Source organism: Ziziphus jujuba, chromosome 2, assembly GCF_031755915.1.
Source record: "Ziziphus jujuba cultivar Dongzao chromosome 2, ASM3175591v1".
NCBI classification, from domain to species: domain Eukaryota; kingdom Viridiplantae; phylum Streptophyta; class Magnoliopsida; order Rosales; family Rhamnaceae; genus Ziziphus; species Ziziphus jujuba.
This window is the reverse complement of record NC_083380.1, coordinates 14,991,037-15,012,719: the sequence shown is the minus strand read 5'-3', so window position 1 is coordinate 15,012,719 and position 21,683 is coordinate 14,991,037. Positions and strand designations below refer to the sequence as shown.

Here is a 21,683-nt window from a genome sequence, read left to right as displayed (position 1 = left end):
TTTTACCAAATATGTAGTTCATTGTAAGTTGCAAATCCAATCGCTATCCCTTCACATAGAAACGCCGAAAATAGTCAAAGAAGCAGCAGAGCATCATGAAATATGTGAAGGGGCTGAAGCCTGAAGGTATTTAAGATCCTAATCGAGGCTTATACACCACAGCTCAAATGGGCAGGCAAAAATAGGTTTCTTTAAAATTAATATATTTGCCATTTTCAAAATTTTACAATCTAAGCATATGTAGACAGAATAACACCCAACAATTGTTCCACGAAACCAGATTTAGAACTACTGATCCGGAATACTTTGCAATAAGACAAGGCTGATAACCACAGCATTGACAAATCCAACTTCGAACAAAGAATTCATAGGGATCAAATTGGCCCAAGATATATGTTGAAGAATTATCACCAACTTTCTGAGATACAGAGTTTACTAAACTAAGCTAGATAAGCATTCCTTGTTCCCCAAGAAATTAGCAATTTGATCAGAAAAGCAAGCTTTCATCCATTCAAGAAGTGCCTAGAAGCAATGAGAGTCTGCGAAGTAACCAACATAGTGCAAGTATTAACAGGAAGGTGTTCTTTCTGTGGATAAGTGTGAAGTGTGAGTTCATGGAGAGTGAGAAAAAGTGTGATTGTTTCAAGAGTTGTTAGCTTGTGATGCACAACCTGGAATTCAAAACAATGACAATATCTTGTTTGGTTTTATAAGGGAGAGTCATATTATGTATAATCGGCAACCTTCAGTTGATGAGAGGCATGAGAAAGCTTAATATCAAAACTAAACCATGTGGCCAACGTGTATGGAATATTCTTGGCATGGGGCAAAATCATTGGGAAATTGTTGAAGGTGATGAGGTTGAGCCACTGGAGAATGTCACTGCTTTTGAAAAAATGGTAGATCAGAGCTACTAAAGTTTGCAATTAAGAATATCATAAAGGAAGAAATGTAGGAGCATATTAGAGAGGCCACGGGGCACACACTTTCGTAACACTTTCCTCAATTGAACACAAGGTTACTGTCATTAGAACAAGTTGTTGTCGATTACCGACAAATGGCAACATAAAATCTCCATCTAGCAAGATTCCTAGGTTAGATCTGACAAATAAATTTGCAATCTACAATGAGGAGGATAGATTGTTCATGGATTGAAGTCCAACTAAAGAGGTTTTATTGCCAATATCCAGCACTGGCCAGTTCAACTTTGTTTGGTTAAATTAGAGAATTTGCTTGTCAATTAAGAATCATTACCTAATATTCTTAGAAGATGTTTATTTCTAACCTCTTGAACGAGTTCATAACTAATATTCTTCACCTAAACCAGGAGAGGATTACATATGCCAATCTGAAATTGTGTTTGCGTAGCAATCATCTTCCAAACAAATAGGCACCCTTTCTTTTGACATCTTTGTCATAAGGATGGGACAATCCTGTCCAAATTTACCATGTTAGGCTATACATTCTTACGAAGTGATATCATCAATTTGCGGCATTTACCAAAAAGTACAAACGTCCATTAATTGTCTAAGATTGCTAATTCTACCCCTGAAAAGCAATCAAATTATTTCATTAGGAATAGAGACGCATATCAGCATGGTTGTGAGTTGAACATTTTCGAGGCACATGCATGGAGAGCTAAAAAAACAGTAGAACTTGGAATACACAAGCTCCACTTTTCCGCATCAAAAAGGAAGAAAAATTATGACAAATCTACTTTAAGAGTATGGTTTCTTTGTAAATTGGTCTCCAAGCCACCTTCATATTACTTTTCAATCATCATTGTATACATTGACTCTTTCATGGACAAATCAATAATTTCAACTTTGGCTAATAATAATTCTCTTGCAGCGAATTTCATGAACTTGTTTAGAGACCATAGCTATAAATGTTTAATATATGAACAAATTCATTAATGGCAACAAAAGCAGTAAATGTAATACACAAACTTAAACTTCAATATACATGAAGAGATCACTTGCACAATGAAACTTCTAATGAAAAGAAAAGCAGCAAATGCATAACTACATCTTACTGGTTGACTTCTTGCACTGTTGCAGAGAGCAACATTTTGAAAATGTAGACAAAAGCAGTAAATGTAATACACAAACTTAAACTTCAATATACATGAAGAGATCACTTGCACAATGAAACTTCTAAGGAAAAGAAAAGCAGCAAATGCATAACTACATCTTACTGGCTGACTTCTTGCACTGTTGCAGAGAGCAACATTTTGAAAATGTAGACAAAAGCAGTAAATGTAATACACAAACTTAAACTTCAATATACATGAAGAGATCACTTGCACAATGAAACTTCTAATGAAAAGAAAAGCAGCAAATGCATAACTACATCTTACTGGTTGACTTCTTGCACTGTTGCAGAGAGCAACATTTTGAAAACGTAGTTGAATTCTCTGGGTCATCAACTTCATTTTATCTCCTTCTCCCTCTTTTTTTTTTTTCTTTTTTTTTTTTTTGGGGGGGGGGGGGGGGGGTCAATAGGTCTAAAACAGAGGATTAAATTACCTGCAGAAAAGGTCAACGTAGGAGAAGCTCAGAAAAAATACAAGCTGCAGCTAAAACATCCACACCAGAATCATACTGCTTGGCACCGAACAATAGCTCAGGCGCTCTATATTATTAAGCGAAGACCTATCACAAGTATCACAAACTCATAACCCAGATGAAACCAATCCATAAGTAGCTAAATTGACACAATTGCATTTTACAAGGGGAAAAAAATAATCACAGTAAACTTTCAGATATTATGCTGACAGTAAGAGAAACTCCACATGAAAAATCCCAAATTGACAAATCAATCATTCTATCCTCACCAAATAACCAAAAGGCTAGTTGCTAGAGTAAACTGATTGTTGTACATATCAGAACCAAATGACAAGGAAAAGAAAAGACAAAGACAAAGCAAAAGAAGAGAGAGAGAGAGAGAGAGAGATAAAGCAAAGGAAATGTAAGACAGCAATGCCAGCACGGATATATAAATCTAAGAAAGAAATTGGACCCAGACCAAAACTGCTCAAATAACTTCTTTCAACAAAAATAGAAGGTATCTAACTTAAATTACATGTTCTGACATACCTAAACGAATCACCATGTAATTCAAGAAAATACCTGATGAGTGAACCTCCGATCTGGGCTTCCAAAGATCCGTGCTAAACCAAAATCTGCAAGTTTAAGTTGTCCATTAAGCCCCATTAAGAGATTGTTGGGCTTTATGTCCCTGCAAAGCACAAGAAACAAACATTTGAGAAAAATATAGCAAGAAAGTAACAGACAATGAAGAAGCTTCTGACACTAAAATGATATTACCTATGCAATACCCATTTTTTGTGGCAATAAGCAAGTCCTTTTAATGTCATCAAAAGGTATGATTTTATGTCAGCTGGTGATAGGAATATATTCCGGTCACATATAACAGCTTCAAGGTCTGTCTCCATGAACTCAAACACAAGATGTAAGTTTCCTCTTTTGGGGGAATGCATCACTCAACTGAATTATATTTGGATCATTGAGCTCTTTTAGCAGTTTGATATCTCTAAGTGCTGTAAAATTTATCCCTTCCTTTTGCTGTCCAAGCCAAATTTTCTTAATTGCCACTGTCTGTCCCATCTGCACAATGAGTCAATCAAAACTCAAACCAGAACCTTGCAGTGACTATTTAAGAAATTCATAACACCGTATTTTGACAGCTAAATGTTAATATGAGATAAATAAACAAAAGTTTTACAATAACTACCACATTAAATGAAGAATATCCTCATATGCTCCCATTTGGGTCATAAAAAAAAGTATGAAGCAAAATGAACTTGGATCCTGAAACAAGTCAATTTGCTCCATATTCAGGTATTACACTAGAAAGCAAAGCATTTTCCAGAAAAATAAAAAAGAAGTTCAAGAAACTTTTTAAGTTTGGGGTGTTTACCTCAGTATCAATTGCTTTGTAAACGACTCCACAGGTACCTTCGCCAAGGACTTCTCGTTACAGATATCTGGACATTTTCTTTGATGGATCGTTCTCGGCCATTTTCACCATACATATATCATTATTTATTCATCCCAAATCACATTGTCGCAAAGAATACATTAATACATATACATATATATTAAAGAAAAAAAAAACAATTGCTTTAGAATTCAGTTCTAAAAGAATCTAGACAGAATTTCACTCCTCTGCTACTCACAACTAAGTCAATATCAACAACATATGTCTTTCAAAGGCAAATTGTAATCTTCGAACCAAAAGATTTTTTCTAAGACAACGAAATACAAGTCTTTAATCAGCGTATACCCAGTATCACCTAAAACCAAAAAACTCCCATGCTTATCGAAAAAAGAAAATGAAAAAAGCAAAAATCTCGCACATCCAGTAAAACCCATATCAAAATTTCAATTTTTAGACGAAACCCATAGGAAAATTGACAAGAAAACGGACAATAAAAGGCAGGAAGAAGATTTTAGGACAAACCCATCTATGTTTGTCCCTATAAGAAACCCTTGCTCTTCAAATCCCACATTCTGATTTCCAACTTTTTCTTTGATACCCAATTCCATCCGCTTTGTCGCACGCTAGTAAAGAAGAAGAGGAGCGCTGCACTAGGAAAAGCGCGACACAACTCACTGGATTTACGCACCCCGAATCCTAATTTTTAAAACTACTCTATTTATGTTATTTCCATTAGCTCGTTCGAAAAATATCAAAATTGAAAAAAAAAAAAAAATCAGAATTTAATTTTTTTAATTTATTTAATAATAAAAGTTGAAATTTATAAATAATTAAATTTAAAATTATATAATAAATTTAAAATAAATATATTTTTTTAAAAAATTTTAAAATTATTATTTTTTGAATTTTTAAAATGATATATATATATATAGAATAATTTTTTTACATATTTTTTTTATATTGATAGAAATTTAATTTTATAAATCCATATTTTTACACCTTATAATAAACACTTAAAAAAAATTAATATTTTTCTAAAAAATTTAAATTTTGACCGACTTTGTTTCCAAATATGCCATTAAAGTATTTTAATTCCCATTCAATTTTCTTTTAATATTTTAATTTTCTTTATTGCCTTATATATTTTTTTTCTTTATTTCTTTTTTAGTTTTTATACGGACCCAACACTTCTATGTTGTCTTTTTGACAATATCGTTAAAAAAACCAACAGAAAAAAAAAAAAAAAAAAGAAAGACATACACACACACACGAACATACAATATGAGGTTTCCAAAGTGTAAGAATATATATAAGATGTGAATGTGAAGACTGATTTTGTAAGTCAAACGCCAAAGCAAATTTAAATAAATTGCTTTAAACTCTACAGAAAAAAGGGGGAAAAATGCTTTAAACTATAAAATCTTTCTTCTTAATTTGTTCTTTCACTTTAATAAATGTTTAATCTTGTTCTCAAATTTTGTTTTTTCAACTATAATTAAACATAGCAATTTATACTTTTGTCCGCTGATTTCGTTAAATATTGACAAATTTAATACGTGAAATGTAAAAGAATAAGTTATTATCGATACAACATTTCTATAAATTTATTTTTTAACCAAGGTTTTAAATATTTAAAATTTTCATTGAAATTTTTTTGAAATTATTTTTTAAGGGGTTGAAAAGAAATTTAATTTTCAAATATAAATAGGTAAAATTTCCATAATATCCATGAAAATTTCGACTATTAAAATATCCACATCAAATTTTTAACAATTTAATTAAAAAATTTATAATATCTATCAAAATTTTAAAAATTTTCATGTAAATTGTTGAAATTTTCATGAAAATTTTGAAAATATATATGAAATTTAAAAAAAAAATATTATAAAAAAATTCATGAATATTATTGATGTTTAATAAATTATTTTACCATGAAAATTTTGAAAATATATATGAAATTTTTTAAAAAAATTATAAAAAAATTCACAAATATTATTGATGTTTAGTAAATTATTTTACCAAATTAACTTTACTGATTTTTTTTTATCTTTCAATTATCTTTCAAATATTTAATGATATAAATAAAATAGAGTGAATTAAATTGAATAACCTTGATAGGTTCTATTCATTGATAAAATATATATACTTGCTATAGATTTTGTATAAAATGAATTCATTTAGAATCTCATAATTACATGTTAATAGTTGATTATATAAGAATGGAAATTAATAATATAAATAATAATATAGAAATATATTATTATGTAGAATTGGTATTGATAGTATTTAAATTAATAACATTAAGCATATAAAAATAAAAAGATGATAGAATATATTATACTAAATATCATAGATAACTACATTTTAATACAAGATCTTTATGGTTAATATATTAATAATTGCATGAAAAATTATCAAAGAGATATATCATTTAATAATTACTTTTTACATTTCACATCTTCAAATGAGAAAGAGGAAAAGACCAACAATTTTCAACCATCTAAGAATTCTATGAGTATTAAGATGATATTTATGAAATATAATGTAATTGTAATAATTGTTTTATCTTAACAAATAAATTTTTTTTATCAAGTATATATATATATATTTTGCATATTTTTATTAATAATAATTTATCTATGATTATTACCGTTTATTAGAAGTTAAATTGATTAAGCAAAATATAATATCTATTCAATACTTTTGTAATTTTTATAATTGATTGATTAAATAAACTAATTCCAAAATTTCAACCAAATTTTTTATTTTTTTAAATAAATTTTCATCGATTTTCATAATCTTTGTGAGTTTTTATCGATATTAGATATTTTTGATATATTTATGAAAATTTCATATTTTAAACCTTTGATATTTTTATTGTTTTTAACAAATATAAAATTTGTTTTTAGTATTTTTTTATAGTAGTTTTAAAATTTAATGTGTTCAAAAAAATTATTTGACTATCACATTAATCATCAAATGCTATGATTGACATTATAACTCTATTCAAAAATTATAAAAAAAAAAAAAACTAACAAGATTGCCATTGATCTAAACAAGAAATAGAAAATTAACAGGAGGATCAAATAAATTTAATACGGTCCTACTCTAATAACTCTTTTCTTCTCTTTGTATTTTCTCACTTTCTTGTGTTCCTTTTTACTTTTTTCCTTCTTACCTTTTTTTTTTTTTTTTACCTTTTTTTTCTTATTTCTTTTTTTCCTTATTTTGCCCTTTTTTTTTTTTTTTTTGGTAAAATAGCTGCTGATCTAAATTGTTTCACCATTCCTTGGTAAATGAAATGAAATACTCCATGTTCATGGCAATATTGTTCAATGTTAAATTCAGCAAGCAATGATGTCAATGAGCTTCAACAGTGATTCACCCAAAAAAAAAAAAAAAAAGGAAAAGAAAAGAAAAAAGAGCTTCAACAGTGGATAATATTATATTCACTTCTACTTTTAACTTTGATTACGTAAGAGACTTTGTTTGGCTGCTCTGGGGCTGAGAATTCTAGATTTCTGAACTCTACACCTAAAAAAATTATTTTACTTTTCTGTGCGCATATTCCTTACTTTGGTGCTTGATTTCAATTGTTTTGAATGAGGGTAAGATAAATCCCCATTATTAATCCATATATATATATATATATATACATATATATGCAGTATATTTTTTACTTTTCTTTTATTTTTTATTTTTAAATCTTTGAATATTCTATTTGGGATATCTTATAAATACACATAAAAATAAGCTAGAAAATTTTTGTTGTAGCATAGATACATAAAGATGATAGAGAAAATGGGAGAATTGAAGCTGATTGCCACACCTCAAAGCTTTTACTGTGCAAGAATTCAATGGGCACTGAAGCTTAAAGGTGTGGAATATGAATTCATAGAAGAAGATTTACTAAACAAAAGCCCTTTGCTTCTCAAATCTAACCCTGCTTATAAAAAAGTCCCAACAATTCTTTATCATGGCAAACCATTAGCCGAGTCCCTTATCATCCTTGAGTATATTGATCAGGTTTGGAAACACTATCCCTTGCTTCCTCATGATCCATCGGATAAAGCCATTGCTCGTTCCTCCGCTTTTGCTGATGAAAAGTTATATACAGGTTTAATTCAACTTTATACTTTTGCTGTTCCTATGTATCCATGAGGTTCTTAGTATGTGAATTCTCTTGTATTCAGCTTATAGTTGAAGTATGGGAAGCTTTCAAATCAGAAGGAGAGAAAAAGGAGAAGGCAATCAAAGCTGCTGTGGAATCATTGGCAACAGTTGAGAAGCAGATTGAGGGAAAGAAGTTTTTTGGGGGAGAAAAAATAGGGTATTTGGATTTTGTATATGGTTGGTTAGCTCACTGGCTTAATGTTATGGAAGAAGTAGGAAGCATGAAGTTGCTTGATAAGGGGAGCTTCCCATCACTCCATCATTGGTGTCTGAATTTCATCAATAATCCAATCATCAGAAAATCCATTCCATCCAGAGAAAACCTTGTCGAATACTTAAAAGGAAGCCTCCGCTACCACCGGGCCCTGGCTGGAGCAAACAAAAATTGAACAATGAATTCATAAATGCCTTTTCTTGTCTTTTTTTTTGGCTTAATTTTTCAATAAATTAAGGAGGAAGGTTTTAGCACCAGGTTGATTTGCAGATTATTACTAGTGGTCATTGTTATCTAGGCTGCCAATAGAAATCCAAAGAAATAGATTAAAAAGAGAATTGGTGGTAATTTGACTACTAATTCTCTGATATTCTTTTTTCTTCCTTCACCATGCATTTAGCAAATAAGGATATCATTTATCCAAACATGACCTATAAATCCTATTCTGTTTGTAGTGTATACTTGTTCTTTGTGATGTTAATTTGTACCAAATAAGTTTATTATTATTAGTTTTTTCTTTGGGTAATATGTACCGAATAAGTACTGCTTTTATGTATTTCACAGTAAGTTGCAAATCCAATTGCTATCCCTTTCACAAAGAAATGCTGAAAATAGTCAAAGAAGTAGCATAAAAGACGCGACATGTTAAGGGCCTGAAGATCCTTACTCAGGGTTACACCACAGTTCAAATGGGGCAGACAAACATTGTTTTATTTGAAATTAATTATATTTGCCATTTACAAGATTTACAATCTAAGCATATATAGACAGAATAAGACCCAATAATGGACACACAACCAAATTAGGACTAATGGTCTGGAATACTTAGCAGTGAGACAAGGCTAAATAGCACAGCATTGACAAATCCAAATTTGAACAAAGAAACCTTAGGAATCCAATCGGCCCAATATATATGTTGAAGAATTATCACCAACTTTCTAAGATGCAGATTTTTCCAGACCAAGTTAGACAAGCATTTCGTGTTCTCCAAGAAATTAGCAATTTGATCAGACAGCAATCCTGTATTCATACTAGAAGATTCTAGAAGCAATGAAAGTCGGTAAAGTAACCAACATAGTGCAAGCATCGAAAGGAAGGAAGGTGTGCTTTCTGAGGATCAGTGCGAAAAAAGTGAGAGTTCACAGAGAGTGAGCAAAAAATCTTCGGCTGCATTAGAATTCAGCTCTAAAATAATCTAGTAAGAAATTTTACTCCTCTTCTACTCACAACTTAGTCGATATCATCAACAAATGTTTTTCAAAATCAATAGTAATAATCTTCGAAAATTGAATATCAAAAGAATTAGCTAAGATGACAAAGTGCATGCCTTTCATTACCGTATACCCATTATCACCTCAAACCAAAAACCCACATGCTCATCAAAAAACTAAATAAATAAATAAAAACAAAATATGAAAGAAGCAAAAATGTTTCGCACATCCACTAAAACCCATATCAAATTTGACCAGAAAATGAACAATCAAAGGCAGGAGAAAGATTTCAAGACAAACCCATCTTGAGCCGAAGTCCCAAACTATGTTTCTCCGCATAAAAAATCCTTCATCTTCAAGATACTTTTCTTCTGCGATACATAGGAGAAGCCAAATCCTCCGCTTTCTCGCACACTAGTGATGAAGAGGAGCGTTCCCTATGAGAAAGCGACGCACCTGACTGCCAATTCCTTCTCACCAAATCCAAAGCTTTTTAAAGTATGCCTTTTTCATGTTACTCCCATTAAAATATTTTTTAATTTCCCTTCAGTTTTCTTTTTTAATATTTTAATTTTCTTCTTCATACGGGCAACATTTTTACACAGTTTTTTTAACAAATTCACAAAAAAAAAAAAAATTAATAAATAAATAATCGATATTAGGTTTTGACAAGTGTAAAAAGGGGATTTTGTGAACTCTAGAAATTTAAGAAGTGAAAGTGAAGCGTGATGATTTTGTAAGTTAAAGGCTTAATTAAGGTTGAATAATTTGATTTTAACCATAAAATCTTTTGTTTAAAAAAATTAAAATCTTTCTCCTTAATTTGTGCTTTCACTTTAATGAATGTTTAATCTTGTTCTTAAATTTTTTTTTGAACTATAATTGAAAAAAAAAATTATTCTTTTGTCCATTGATTTTGTTAAAGATTAAAAAAAAAAAAATTATACATGAATTTTTTTTTTTTAAATACTCAATGCATGAATTTAAAAGTATAAGTGATTATCAACAATGTATTTCTATGAATTTTATAGTGGTTTTATAAATGTTAAAAAAAATATAATTATGTAATGGTTTTATAAATGTTTATAAAATATATTAATATGCATGTTGGAATTATTTAATTAATAAGCATATATGATCTGATATATATTAAATTCTTTTTTTTAATTTCTAGTGTTTTGAGGTTTTTTTTTTTTCCTGAAATATTAGTGATTTATATATTAAAACGTGTTTTAAGTTTAGTTTCTTCTTTTTTCGTCACTTTAAATTTCGTTTTAAATTTCTGTTTTAAGTTTTCTTTTCTTTTTTCTTTTTTTCCCCTAAAATCTTGTTTTAAGTTTAGTTTTTTTTATTTTTTATTTTTTTTATATGATATAAAAACTGAAAACGAAAGTTCTAACATTAGTTATGATATTAAAAGTTCCTTTTCACTTCTCTTTCTTTACTTCATTTTTACTTTTTTATTTATTTTTAGAGCCTCATGTAAGTTCTTTTACTGCTCCTTACGTAAATGAAATGAAAAGCTCATGTCCATGCCAAAGTTCATTGTTAAGTTCCGCAAGCGATGATGTAAATGAGCCTCAACAGTGGATAATACATATTAATATATATTCTCTTCTACTTAATAACTTAGTTTTGTTTGTTTGCTGAGAGTTCAAGATTTCTGAATTCTTCATCTAAAAAAATTATTTTACTTTCTGCGCATATTCTAACTTTGGTGCTTGATTTCAATTAGGAATTTGATAACTGAGTTTTGAAAAAGGTGAGGGTAAAATAGATCCCCATTGATCCATATATATGCAGTATATTTTGAGTTATTTATTTATTTATTTAAATCTTTGAATTTTTCTATTTGGGACATCTTATAAAATACACATAAAAAAAAAAAGGCTAGGAAATTTTTATTATATTATAGCATAGCTACACAAAGATTGAGAAAATGTGAGAATTGAAGCTGATTGTCACACACCAAAGCTCTTACCGTGCAAGAATTAAATGTGAATTGAAGCTTATAAAGGTATGGAATATGCATTCATAGAGTAAAAATTGATAAATAAAAAGCCCTTTACATCTCAAATCTAACCCTGCTCATAAAAAAGTCCCAACAAATCTTCATCATGGCAAACCATTAGCTAAATCCCTTATCATCCTTAAGCATATTGATCAGGTTTGGAAACATTACCCATTGCTTCCTCATGGGCCATTGGAGAAAGACATCGCTCGTGCGCTGGCTAAGTTTGCTGATCAGAAGGTACAGACGTGCTTGAAACCACATACTTTTTTCGCTATGTAGTATATATGTAAATACGAATGCATAAATGTATGTATGTATGTATAATGTTCTTAGTGTACTGAATTTCTTTTGTTTCCAGCTTATAACTGAAGTATGGGAAGCTTTCAAAATGGAAGGAGAAAAAAAGGAGAAGGCAATCAAAGCTGCCGTGGAATCATTGGCAATTGTTGTAGAGAAGCAAATTGAAGGAAGAATATTTTCAGGGGAGACGAAATACGGTATTTAGATTTAGTGCATGGTTTCTTAGCTCATTGACTTAATGTTATGGAAGATATAGGAGGCATGAAGTTGCTTGAAAAGGAAAGCTTCCCATCACTCCATCAATAGCGTCTGAATTTCGTCCATACTCCAATCATCAAAAAGTCCATTCCATCCAGAGAAAACCTAGCTAGTCTACCACCGTGCCTTAGCTACAGCAAACGAACAATGAATTCACAAATGCCTACTTTTATTTTTTTTTATTCTTAATTTTTTTACCTCTTCTTTTAACAAATTCGGGTAGGAAACTTTACTACCAGGCCAATCTAGGAGTTATCACTAATGTTCGTTGTCATCTAGGCTGTTGGATGACAATATAAATCCAATGGAATAGATGAAAAGGGAATTGGTGGTAATTTGTCTATGCTTCTATGATATTCGTTTTCTTTCTTCAACCTGTTCACTTTATGGTGTATACTTGTTTTCTGTGGCATTAATATTTACCAAATAAGTACAGCTGCTTTTATGTATTTCACTGTAAGTTGCCAATCCAAATGCTATACCTTTCACATGGAAATGCTGAAAGTAGTCAAAGAAGCAGCAGGGGAGATGGCATACGTAAAGGGGCTGAAGCATGGAGGTATTTAAGATCTTAATTGAGAGTTCAATTTGGGCAGACGAAAATAGGTTTTTTGATATTAATTAATATATTTGCCATTTTCAAAATTTTACAATCTAAGCATATGTAGACAGAATATGACCCAAATAAGGTTCCACAAAACTAGACCAGATTTAGGACTAGTGATCTGAAATACTTTGCAGTAAGACAGGGCTAAATACCGTAGCATTGACAAATCCAACTTGGAAAAAAGAAACCTTTGGAATCCAATTGGTCCAACATATATGTTGAAGAATTTTCACCAACTTTCTAAGATACAGAGCTGTCTAACTAAGATGGACAAGCATTTTGTGTTCTCCAAGAATTTAGCAATTTGATCAGACAGAAAGATTGCATCCATAATAGAAAAGCCTACAACCAATAGCTATGAGAGTGGCAAAATAGCCAACAAAGTGCATTTATTAAAAGAAAGGAAGGTGTGCTTTCTGTGGATGTGTGAAGTGAGAGTTCATAGAGTAAGAAAATGTGTGGTTGTTTCAAGAATAGTTAGTTTATGATGCACAAGCTAGAATTGAAGAATATTCAACATTGACTTCGATTTCTAAAATTACCTATTATATCTATTACGTTTGATATGCATGGAAACAAGTAAAGCTTTGGAATTGGTGAAGAAAATATTTAAGCTTTTAATGTGGAGCACCGACTCTGAGGAGAAATCCAGAAGCTTTGAGTAAGTTCAGCAACTGCCGTGGGCAAACTATATAAAGAGAAGATGGGCTGCCATGTAATGTGAGCTCCAAGGAGGCTCTTGGTTAGTGTAAGTGAGAGCAAGGTTTGGTAGAGTGCTAATTTGTGTAAGTGGTGTCCAAATATAGTGGATTAATGTGGGCCCGGTTTAGGATGTCCTAGGTGGCTGTAGCAACATGTGGGTATGCTATTTGTATGTAAACGTCTAGTAAAATTAATAATATAATATAAGTGATTATTTCCCCTCAACAGAGCATGTTAGAGAGGTCAAGACGCCAAAGGAAGCCGGGGATACTTTTGCAGCACTGTTCTTAATGAAAAATGACACAAAGTCACAGAACAAGCTGTTGTTGAATAACCTAAAAGAGATGACAATTCAATATCTTAACTATGTAAAATCCCCATGCCATGAGATTTCTAGATTCAATCCAACAACTATAGTTGCAGCTTTACAATGAAAAGGAAAATTTATTATTCATGGATTGAGGTCCAAGAAAAGAAGTTTTATTGTTAGTTCCAAGATTGGGCAGTTATACCTTCTTTGGTTGAATTAGAAAATTTGCTTTCCAATCAAGAATTATTGTGTAATATTCTTATAAGATGTTTATTTCTAACCTATTGAATGAGATCATAACTAAAATTCTTCAACTAAACCACAAGAGGATTATATATGCCAATCCTGAAATAGTATTTGAATAGAAATCATCTTTCAAACCAAGAAACTCCTTTTCTTTTGGCATGTTTGTAACAAGATGGGACAATCCTGTCCAAATGTAACTAAATTATGTTACGTATTCTTAAATATTGATATCAATTTATAGCATTCAACGAAAAAGTACATAATTCCATAACTGGTATAAGATTGCTAATTCTACCCCTGCAGAGCAATCAAATTATTTCAGTAAGGACTTTAGGCCATAGCAGAATGGTTGTAAGTTGAACATTTTCGAGGAAAATGTATGGTGAGCTAAAAAAGTAGAATTTGGAATGCATAAGCTCCTCTTTGCTGCATGGAAAAGCCAAAAAAAATTACGGCAAATCTACTTCAAGAGTATGGTTACCTTGTAAGTTGGTTCTCCATGCCACCTTCATATTACTCTTCAATCATCATTGTATACATCATTTTTTGTTGCACAAATCAATAATTCTAACTTTAGCGAATAATAAATAATATTTAAATTTTAACATTTTATTTAATTCACATAAGAATTGTATTAGCAACAAGCAGATGTGTGTTTCATCTCAAACCGCTGTTCGCACTTTGATTGAATACAATAATAATGATTATAGCAACCTAAAAGCTAGGAAAATTAATATATCTATATATATATAGATACACATAACTAATATAATAAACATATATAGATGAAGTACTAAGACTCAAAAGTTACAATAGTTCTTAAATATTAAAGCAAAATACATATAAGAAGAATATCAAATAAGCATATTATAAACATTGCGAAAAAAAGAGGATTGATTGAAGAACTGCTTGTACCTGACACTACATATCCTGTTCATCAACTCCTGAAATCTCTTGTTCTGTTGCTCCAAATAGCTACTATAAAAAATCACCTCTTATGTCCTTGATCTTTTCTTCAAGGTCCAGCAGCCTTCATGACACTAAATCAAGCTCCTTTGATTTATTGACAACATTGTTCAAGACACGTTTATGGTACATCATTGTTGAAGCTGGTACAGAATAATAAGAAATAAGAAAAGCTCCTTTTCACTTAGATTTTCTTTTTTTTTTAATGGCATAAATGAGAGGTAAAATGCATAAATACTAGTAAAAGATGTTACCTAATTTCGACTACTTGAAGATGAGAAAGAAGATTGAGGTCGCTGGAGTAACAGATCTAGAATGTGTACAATCTTATGCCAATCTGCACCAGTTTTGCTTTTGCATCTTTCCAATAAGATTGGACAATCCACAATCTCCAATGTTATTAAAGAGGAGAGGCTTTTTATTGCTTCAGGTAGTGAATTCAAGTAAGGGCACACTAAAATTCCAAGTACTGTAAGCAACTTGAACTTCCCTATCCATTCTGGAAGAGTCTCCATATTACAGCGCCAGATATGGAGTTCCCGGAGGGTGGTAACTTGCTGAAGACCTTCGGGGAGCTTTTTTAGCTTTGGTAGATAATCAAATCTCAGAAAGCGTAGATTTCTAAGGCCTTCCCACCTAATCTTATCACTATAGGTAATGTCAAGCTTCTTAATCCCAATAATACACAGACTTTGCAATCTGGAGTGGGAAGATGAAGCAAAAACTGCAGAGAAAGTTGATGCTGCTGACCATTCTTTGTTTGTCTCTGAGGGTACTTGTGATGACCTGGATGTATTCATTGTTTGTTGGAATGTCTCCAAACTAGTATTATCCAACACTAGCCACTCTGTTAAATGAGTGTAAAGAGGCATGGAACTCAACTTGGGGCAATCTTCAATCATCAATTTAGAAAGGCGAGGAAATGATGGCAATGATGATGCAGTTACCAAAGAATTATCACCTCCCCACCATCCCTCAAGTTTAGGCAATTCTGTAAGCCTAAGTTCTTCCAGTGATGGAAAAAAATGCTGCTGCTGCTGATGAAGAATAACCATTCTCATACTTGTTGGAGATATACTTCAAATCAGTCATCTGATCTAGCATCAAAACCTTAAGAGATGAAAGCTGACTGAGGGGCGGTAGATGTTGGCATTTACAATTTCGTAACGAAAATTTAACCAAGTTGTTGAGTAAGGACAGCCAATTGGAAAACTCGATACCCTCATAGCGGACTAAAGCCAATTCTTCGATATTGGAAGGCGACTCCAGGCAATCCAATTGATCTTTAGCTGTATCTTTATGGACATCCGAATCCCAAGCTAGTGTTAGGGATCTAAGATGCTGTTTCTCCTTCAATATTCCAGCCTTGGAATTATATATGCCATTTTCCAAGTTTTTAATTTTGAGCTTTCCTCTCAAATTGTTCAGTCCCGCTAATTCGCTTATCGAACATGAATCACGATTGCCCTTATTCAGAACAAATTCTGATAATGTCTGAAGTTGAGTAAGATGACCCAGTCCACGTGGCAAATGAGTTAAACTGTAGCACCAATCAATCTCAAGATGTCTGAGGCTGACTAGTTTCTGAATATCTCTTGGCAATTCTTGGAGTCCATAACAGGAGGAGAGTTTCAGCACTGTCAAATGCAGCAGCATGGTAATTGAATTTGGCAATGATTTAATGGCTGTATTATGAGAAACATCAAGATATCGTAGATGTTTCAACATACCAATGGAAACCGGCACCATTTTGATCCCTGTATTATGCAAATCCAATACGCGTAACAATTTACAATTTGAGACAATCTTATCGCAAATTGACTGACTTTGTGTCCCTTCTGTTTCCAAAAGCATCTGATTATTCAAAAGAATTGTGCGAATTCTTTTTGCATCAACCAATGAAGTTGGAACTTGTGATGATGAATCTAAATGAAAGTTAAATGAGACATGCTGCGTCTTACATCTATCAATTCCATTATGTTGTCCCTCAGATAGCGTAACTAAAATTGGTGCTGCTTCCCAACTTGCAATAGCGTGAATAAGGGGTGACATTCTGCACTTCCTTGCAATGCCGTTCTCGTCTTTTTCAACTTCTTCAAAGAAGCATAGCCAGTATAAATATTGAAAATACTCATAGTCCACATCCTCCATTATATGTTTTCTTGGTGATGAATAAATAAACCCCTGTGCCATCCAAAGATTTATTAAGGTTTCAACATTAATTTCAAAACCTTGAAAGAATATGCTAAAGTAGGCTAAGCATTGTTTCAATGCGATGGGAGATTCTCATAAGCAATTTCCAGCATCCGAAAAACATAACCGTGGGGTGCCTCCCGACTTCTACATTCTAGCATTTCCAGGAGGGAGGACCATTCTGTTTTTGGGTTTTTTGAATAAAAAATCCTTCCTATTGTCCTTATCAAAAAAAGATTCCCTGAACAAATGTCAACAATTCTTCTCCTAGTTTCCTCAATCTCAGAATTGATTGGCTCCTCTCTATTCATAAAAGCCATCTCTTGAAATAGATCCCAAGATTTTTCTTTACTTAATGACAACTCATATGGTGGCATTGTGCCCATAGTATGTGCAAAGTCACATGAACGAGTTGTTATTATTATTTTACTCCCATATGCACAACCTGATAACAAAAGTTTCAAACTTGTCCATTTGTCACTGACATACTGCACGTCAACAAGTACAAGGAGATAACGTTTTCCCCTCACTATTTTACCAAGTTTCTGCTTCAATTGATACGTCTCTAGGTTTTCAAAATCTTTCTTGGTTGCATATTTAACTATATTTCTAATGACGAATCTCTCATCAAAATTATCAGAGAGATTTACCCACAATCTTAAATCAAAATGCTTTACCACCTCCTCATCATTATATGCCAACTTAGCAAGTGTGGATTTTCCTGCACCGCCCATGCCAACTATAGCAATCACCTGTACATTCTCTTTGTTACTTTTAGTGGCATCCAAAAGATATTGTTTGATTGCCATCTTATCACTTTCCAACGCAATTACTTCATCTTCAGGTACATATGAGGGAGTAGGCTCCTCCCCTCCAGTGACAACTATATCCTCCTCGTGTCTCTTCTCCAAAGCAAAGTCTCTATCATCTCTAATTGCAGCTAATCTTTTGTTAATAGCTTTAACTTTGTTACCGAGCTTGCCATGCAAGGCAACTTGATTCAAGGAGGTTGAGAAGAAAGTACATACCTTCTTGGTAATGCTGTCCCTTCCGAGCATCCCTGCACGTTGTTGTCTCAAAGCCTCGTAGGACAACTCGTCCACCAACTCCTCAGCTTCATAAACTGCATCTTCAAGCCTCTCCAGCCAGCGTTTGACCGCTTTGTCAGCCCTCTGCTTCTTCTCTGCATCAGTAAGTACAGCTTTTACGCTCGAAAATGTCTTTTCGAGTCCCGAAAGCTCATCCGTCACACCAATTTGTCGAACAGCTTCAGAATGTAGCCGCTCAATGATACTGTTGACTACGCCAGAGGGGTAAAGCCTTGCCATTTGGCTAATTGTTCCAAATGTCTGAATGGTTCACAATTTGACAGAGATAATTCCCTCGAGAGAAATATGACAAGGTGTAGGCTTGCTTCCACTTTCTTCCATTTAAATATTTATAATACGCTTCGCTTCGCTTCAATGACAGTAATTTTTTTATTCTTTTCTTGTTAGGTTTACAATAATATTTTAACCTAAAAAAGCGGGGTCGAAATTTTGAATCCATTATCTAAAAAGTGTGGAAAAGTGAAAGGCAAGTAGAAGGAACGAGTGAGAGGGATGAGAATTTGCAATAGTAATTTAGCTATTAAACTCTATCTTTTTTTTCTTTTTCACACTTTCACCCGCACCAAATAAAATTGGGGATTGATAGGGTTTTTTAACAAGAATAAAAGCGTGCGTGTTTGGTAAACTAGTTTTAATTCCCCCAAAATTTGAAAATTGAAAGAGTGCATATATATATATATATATATATATTTGGTGAAACTACCAATAAATATCTTATAACATCTTAATTATTATTTTCAATAGTAATTTAACAATTAAACTGTTTTACTAATTTCTTTTCACATTTCTATCTATATACCAAATAAAATGAGGTATTGATAGGATAGGATGTTTTTCGCTTCACTTTTCTATCTATCCTTCAGAACAAGGATCAAGCGTGTTTTCTTATCAAAAAAATTAAAATTAAAACTAAAAAACGAAAAAGAAACAAGCATGTTTAGTAAATTAATTTTTTCTTTTCATTCAAAAAAAATAACAGAAAAGAGTCAAGGGCGTTTAGTAAATTGGTTTTCCTCTTCAACTTTCAAGTAACTTTTTTTTTATTATTATAATCTTTTTATCCCCTTCAAATATTTTACTTTCTAACAAACTAACTATTGACATTAACAAATATATGAGATAATCAAATCATACATAATTAGGTTGGAATAAAAAACAAAAAACAAATATTAATATGACATTAGAAGTAATGTCCACAATTTTTCATATATTAAATTTTAAATTTATGTAACCCTAATGATAAAAAAAAATAGATATTAACCTGACCCTCAATCAATGTGCTAGTTAATTCCTTATATTAACAAATTTGCTAATAATATAGTTTTTAAAAAGTAATAAATAAATAGATGGTCTTTGTCCTCCAATAACAATTCGATGGCTTTTTAAAAAAAAACTTTTTTATTGGAGGACAAAAACCGTCTATTTATTTTTTAGTTTGCCGGTATATCTTTTTTATTGGAGGACAAAACCTTTTCACATGGATGACCATGATGTGATGTATTATTTACTTGCTCGTATATCTTTCTTTAATACAAGTCTTTTTTTATTTTTACAATATTTTATTTTATTTTTTTGATGTTTGAAATTATTTAAAGTAATAGCAATGGTTCGTGAGCTACTCAGTTCTTGTTTCTAAAAGTAAAATATAAATAAATAAATAGATGGTCTTTGTCTTCTAATAACAATTCGATGGCTTTTAAAAAAAAAAAAAAACCTTTTTATTGGAGGACAAAGACCATCTATTTATTTTTTAGTTGCCGGTATATTTATTTATTGGAGGACAAAAATCTACTCACATTGATGACCACAATGTGATGCATTATTTAGTTGCTGGCATATCTTTCTTTAATACAAGTCTTTTTTTTATTTTTATAATATTTTATTTTATTTTTTGATATTCGAAATTATTTAAAGTAACAGCAACTGTCCATGAGTTACTCGGTTCTTGTTTCTAAAAGTAATAAATAAATAAATAAATAGATGGTATTTGTCCTCCAATAACAATTGGATGGTTTTTTGAAGAAAACCTTTTATTGGAAGACAAAAACCATCTATTTATTTTTTAGTTGCTGATATATCTATTTATAGGAGGACAAAAACCTTTTCACATGGATGACCACGATGTGATGCATTATTTAGTTGCTGGTATATCTTTCTTTAGTACAGGTCTTTTTTATTCTTACAATATTTTATTTTATTTTTTGATTTTTGAAATTATTTAAAATAACAGCAACTGTCCGTAAGCTACTTGGTTCTTGTTTCTAAAAGTAAATAATAAATAATAAAAAATAGATGGTCTTTTTCTTCCAATAATAGTTCAATGGCTTTTTAAAGAAAACCTTTTTATTGGAGGACAAAGATTATCTATTTATTTCTTAGTTGCTAGTATATTTATTTATTGGAGGACAAAAACCTTTTCAAATGGATGACCTCACTGTGACGCATTATTTAGTTGATGGTATATCTTTCTTTAATACAAGTCTTTTTTTATTTGTAGAATATTTTATTTTATTTTTTGATATTCAAAATTATTTAAAGTAACAACAACTGTCCGTGAGTTATTCAGTTCTTGTTTCTACTTGGTTCTTGTTTCTAAAAGTAATAGATAAATAAATAAATAAATAGATGGTCTTTGTCCTCCAATAACAATAGGCTTTTTAAAAAAAACTTTTTTATTGGAAGACAAAAACCATCTATTTATTTTTCAGTTGCTGGTATATCTATTTATTGGAGGACAAAAACCTTTTCACATGGATGACCACGATGTGATGCATTATTTAGTTGCTGGTATATATTTCTTTAATACAAGTCTTTTTTTTTTTTTTACAATATTTTATTTTGCTTTTTGATGCTTGAAATTATTCAAAGTAACAGCAACTGTCCATGAGCTACTCGGTTTTTGTTTCCAAAATAAAATAAATAAATAGATGGTCTTTATCTTCCAATAACAGTTCGATGACTTTTTAAAGAAAACTTTTTTATTGAGTTGGTGATATATCTATTTATTGGAGGACAAAAACCTTTTCACATGGATGACCATGATGTGATGCATTATTTAGTTGCTGGTATATCTTTCTTTAATACAAGTCTTTTTTTATTTATACAATATTTTATTTCATTTTTTGATGTTTGAAATTATTTAAAGTAACAGCAACCGTCAGTGAGCTACTCTGGTTCTTGTTTCTAAAAGTAAAAAAATAAATAAATAAATAGATGGTCTTTGTCTTCCAATAACAGTTCGATGGCTTTTTAAAGAAAACATTTTTATTGGAGGACAAAGTCCATCTATTTATTTTTTAGTTGCTGGTATATCTATTTATTGGAGGACAAAAACCTTTTCACATGGATGACCAATTATTTAGTTGCTGGTATATCTTTTTTTAATACGGGTCTTTTTTTATTTTTATAATATTTTAT

General features: G+C 31.2%; 4 protein-coding genes and 1 pseudogene across 4 annotated transcripts; 2 read left to right on the top strand and 3 right to left on the bottom strand.

Moving 5' to 3' along the window:
- Positions 1-503: 503 nt before the first annotated feature.
- Positions 504-4,675, bottom strand: LOC125422436 (cyclin-dependent kinase D-2-like; annotated as a pseudogene).
- Positions 4,676-7,726: 3,051 nt separating this feature from the next.
- LOC132800738 (glutathione transferase GST 23-like) lies at positions 7,727-8,525 on the top strand. Its single transcript, XM_060814995.1, has 2 exons — positions 7,727-8,080; positions 8,164-8,525. The coding sequence occupies exons 1-2, from the start codon at positions 7,753-7,755 to the stop codon at positions 8,523-8,525; spliced, it is 690 nt and encodes a 229-aa protein (XP_060670978.1). The 5' UTR covers positions 7,727-7,752.
- Positions 8,526-9,981: 1,456 nt separating this feature from the next.
- Positions 9,982-12,080, top strand: LOC132800737 (glutathione S-transferase U2-like). Its single transcript, XM_060814994.1, has 3 exons — positions 9,982-10,059; positions 11,729-11,812; positions 11,934-12,080. The coding sequence occupies exons 1-3, from the start codon at positions 9,982-9,984 to the stop codon at positions 12,078-12,080; spliced, it is 309 nt and encodes a 102-aa protein (XP_060670977.1).
- Positions 12,081-15,218: 3,138 nt separating this feature from the next.
- Positions 15,219-17,115, bottom strand: LOC132800736 (putative disease resistance protein RGA1). The gene is made up of 2 exons (XM_060814993.1): positions 16,144-17,115; positions 15,219-16,001 (listed from the first exon to the last, which is right to left on the bottom strand). The coding sequence occupies exons 1-2, from the start codon at positions 17,113-17,115 to the stop codon at positions 15,219-15,221; spliced, it is 1,755 nt and encodes a 584-aa protein (XP_060670976.1).
- A 116-nt stretch (positions 17,116-17,231) lies between these two features.
- On the bottom strand, positions 17,232-18,485 carry LOC125422630 (putative disease resistance protein RGA3). Its single transcript, XM_048474714.2, has one exon. It carries the CDS (start codon positions 18,483-18,485, stop codon positions 17,232-17,234), a length of 1,254 nt encoding a protein of 417 aa, XP_048330671.2.
- Positions 18,486-21,683: the final 3,198 nt, after the last annotated feature.